This window comes from Pteropus vampyrus, unplaced genomic scaffold (genome assembly GCF_000151845.1).
Source record: "Pteropus vampyrus isolate Shadow unplaced genomic scaffold, Pvam_2.0 Scaffold65, whole genome shotgun sequence".
NCBI classification, from domain to species: Eukaryota; Metazoa; Chordata; class Mammalia; order Chiroptera; family Pteropodidae; genus Pteropus; species Pteropus vampyrus.
The window spans coordinates 5,521,240-5,525,035 of NW_011888846.1; the positions used below are offsets into that span (position 1 = coordinate 5,521,240).

General features: G+C 46.9%; 1 protein-coding gene across 1 annotated transcript in view; it reads left to right on the forward strand.

Moving 5' to 3' along the window:
- The window catches only part of TNR (tenascin R), a 66,907-nt gene that overhangs the window by 17,803 nt on the left and 45,308 nt on the right, over window positions 1-3,796 (forward strand). The window contains exon 5 of the mRNA XM_011361285.1: window positions 45-195. Coding sequence (XP_011359587.1) covers window positions 45-195 — 151 coding nt within the window. The remainder of the gene's footprint in view (window positions 1-44; window positions 196-3,796) is intronic.

Here is a 3,796-nt window from a genome sequence, read left to right on the forward strand (position 1 = left end):
TTTTCTCCTTTGCTTTCTCTGCTTCCCCCTCCCCCGCCCTGCAGAACAATGAAGGAGGGGTCATCGCCCAGCTCCCCAGTGATGTTACGTCCTTCAACCAGACAGGACTAAAGCCGGGGGAGGAATACACTGTCAATGTGGTGGCTCTGAAAGAGCCAGCCCGGAGCCCCCCGACCTCAGCCAGCGTCTCCACCGGTGAGTGCCTCCAGCCTCTCTCCCTGCGGCTAGCCTAGCGTTAGGTCACTCAGGAGGAAGAACGAGAAGCAGAGGGACAAAGGAGTGCTAGGATCTCTCCAGAGCTGGGAGCGATTTCGGTACCTGGAGATGCAGCTTCTCTACCAGATGCTCAGCTGAACTTCTCCCACATTGCTTCTCCTTAAGCACAGAAATCTGGGAGAGAATCCTATGGGGAAAATTCTTCATTAAGATTTCCAGTGTATTTCTTTTGACCTCACTCATCAAGAGGCCTCCTTTGTCAGGCCCTCGTATCTTGAGCTTCGGGACCAGCAAGAGCTGACTCACTCTTACCTACTGTGAGGTTTGGACGAAATCATCTAACCCTTCCCAAGCCTTAATTCACTTTATAGTGATGAACAATAATGCCCTTCTCATTGGATTGAGATAACGATTAAATCAGATAAAATGCAGGAAGTGATTAGCACTGTGTTGCTAAGAGTGAGTGCTCCATACCTGGCATGCACAGACACACACACACACACACACACACACACACACACACAGAGAACACACTTGGAAGTGAGAGCATAGGAAACTGGCCGTTCAAAACCAGTAAGTATGAGTTGGGTCACTGCTCAAGGTGATGACCTAAGTTGATTATTATTTCATCCCCACAGTTCATCTCATGCAAGACCATCGCATTTCTAGCTTCGATTCTTTAACTGGGTCGTATTTTGCCTTATTGTTTTCTGGGCTAACAGAGGCTGTTCAACTTCAGTGCTGTAAATTAGCAGTTACAGTGCATATGGGTGTGCTCTCACCAAGAATTTTGCAAAAGTATAAATAGCGTCTGGTATCACTTTGGTTCTCACGGATGGGAAAACTGAGCCTTGAAGGTTAAGCAACTTTTGGCACAGCTTTATTTTTCGTAAACAGAAACCGACACCTAAGAAAGCCAGCCATGAGTCCAGGACGAAGGCCGAGCTGGCCGGAAAAGAGAACCACAGCACTCTGTAATGAGATGTCTTTGGATTAGTGATTCACACTTTGCTCGTTGGATCCAAACGAAACAGCATCAGGTGCCGAGGCTCGTGCTCAGTCTGGAAAGCGTTGGTTTAAAACTGTCATGGTATTGGGCTGTGCTCCGTCAGAGCACTGAAGGCAAAGGGAAGCGGACATCAGGCCTCTAATGCCCCCCGCTCCCGTGCCCGTCACGGCCTGCAACCAGGGCAGCTCCATTTTTATCTGTTTATACAGTCATTTAAGATTCCGTTCTTTAAAAAGAACGTATTATCCCTCCCCCCAAAAAAGGATTTAAACCCAGAGTTCTAATCACAATCTGTTCTGGAAAAGACTTCATGGCCACAGAACCGAAAAGCGCTCTACAAAACCTCCACAGATGCCAGGGGCCAGAGTTCCACAGCTTTGACCCCCGAGGCAATCCGGAACCGAAAGAGCCGATATTTCAAAACAGATGTAGACTCTCCTCCTCTGATACGAAGTGTTTAAGGGTCCCCAGGTCACTTCTGTGACTTGACATTAAGGAAGCACCAGTAGAAGACAGGAGGCCAGAAGGACAAGACGTTTCAAAAGGGAGCAGAAGAGGACATCTCAGCCATCTGGTATTTTGCTCCCAAAGTATCAGAAGAGAGTCCAGACCTGCCTTGGTCTCCTGCTCAAACAACATTTTTACAGAATTTGCAGTAATTTTTGGTTTGGAAGTTTCTCGAGATGAAAATTCAAAGTTCCTGATCTAGACGTTTGTGGTAAACCTAAGCAGAATTTTTTCCAATTAGGAGAAATATCCCAGTTTAATATTTTGGCATTGTAAACAGAATCATGAAGAAATGGAAAGAAGAATATTTATTCCAGTTTACATTTTGAGTAGGACTTGTGTTTGTTTTGAAATTAGGGCCTCAGTTGAAAGCAAGCTGATACTTCCTTGACTGTAATGAAACATCTCAACTTAGTGGCCAACCCAAGACAGAATCCAACAGAGGCTGCAGAAAAGATGGCTGGCTCCCAACCCTGCCCGCTGTTTTTAGAAAACGGTCGTTCAATTATTTCCTTCTGCTAAGGTCTGACCTACACCGACACCCTCCTGCGGAGCTCTGAGTCCTCGTCAGGCTTTCAGACCTGCCCCTCCAGGCAGGTCATTTAGGGAATGCAAATTACAAGGCCTCCTGCAGCTGGAGTTCTCCATGCTACACAATCACATTCTGTCCACGGAGTCCACTGAGACTGGGGTTTGGGCATTTCGACAGTTGAAGGACAAAAGCCTTGCATGGTCATTTGAGTTTCTGTGACATCTTTTTTTGTTTGTTTCAAGCAGTTCCAGTTGATTGAAATACTTCCCCTTCTTTCTCATGGATACAGAGAAGCATCGTCCATTCATTTCATTACTCAACACCAATCTGCTGAATGTCTACTATGTTTCAGACATTATGCTCATACAGCAGCCAGGAGACCATTTCTCCCATTTTATTATTAAATTAAAGTAAATACAAAAGGCCCAAGTTATCTAAAACCACGAAATATGGCATGCCGAAAATAGCTGGATGTGTTCTGTTAAATCGCATTATTACCTCAAATATGAAAAACAGGACTTGAACCCCAAACAAGGCGGCACCAAAGTGGTCTGGTGATTTTCACTTCGGCTGGTGCTTGACCCAAAATCCTAAACTGCTTAATAGAGAACAGGATTGGGCTCGGCCCAGGAAGAGGGCGGGGTTCCCAGGTAAAGGGCCAACTCGGCAAGCTCAAGAAGCTCAAGGTCAGACTGAGACCTTCCCGTCCCCAGGAAGACACTCCATTCTGGAGACAGAGGAGGACTGATTACAAAACCAGTCTTGGTCAAGATTCCCTGGTAACAAGGAAGAAAAACTTTCCTAACTAGCACTAAGCAGCCGAGGGGACACCATTGTGGGATGGCGTTACCCTAGAAAACCGGGGTGGAAAATTTACTGCAAGGACACAGAGCGTCTCCTGGAACCCCAGGGCACAAATGCATCTGGGCCCCAGGAAACAGAGAGTCAGAATCACCTTACTGTCTCTATCTAAAAGCTGCGCATCGTCGCTCATTTCTGCCTCTCTCTGTGTAATTTGCTCCTAACATTCTGCACCCAATCAATCCCAAGGGGGGTTCCCCACACCAAGCAATTCTCTGAGACACCAGCTGGATGTCTTATAATTCAACTCAATGCGGACACTAGCAACCCAGAGAGCATCAGATTCCACAGCTGAGGGCTCATCCCACAAGACTACCCCCTACACCACATGCCAATCGCAAGTCCAGATTGTCACCTGTGCCTCTGACTGACCTGCTACAGATGGGAGGTTCCCATGATCCCCTCTTTAGGTTCGATTAATTTGCTAGAGCAGCGCACAGAACTCAGACAACCCGGTCGCTCCCTAGATTACTGATTCATTACACAGGATATTGAAGAATATGATTATAGCCAGATGTGGAGATGTAAAGGGTGAGGAGCCTGTGACCTCACGGAGTTTGGATGGGGTACGGTGACACACGGAAATGTTCTGGTTCCCCAAACCCAGTCCTTGCGGGATTTTATGGAGGCTTCATTGCACAGGCATAATTGATCGATAGACTGGAGGTCGG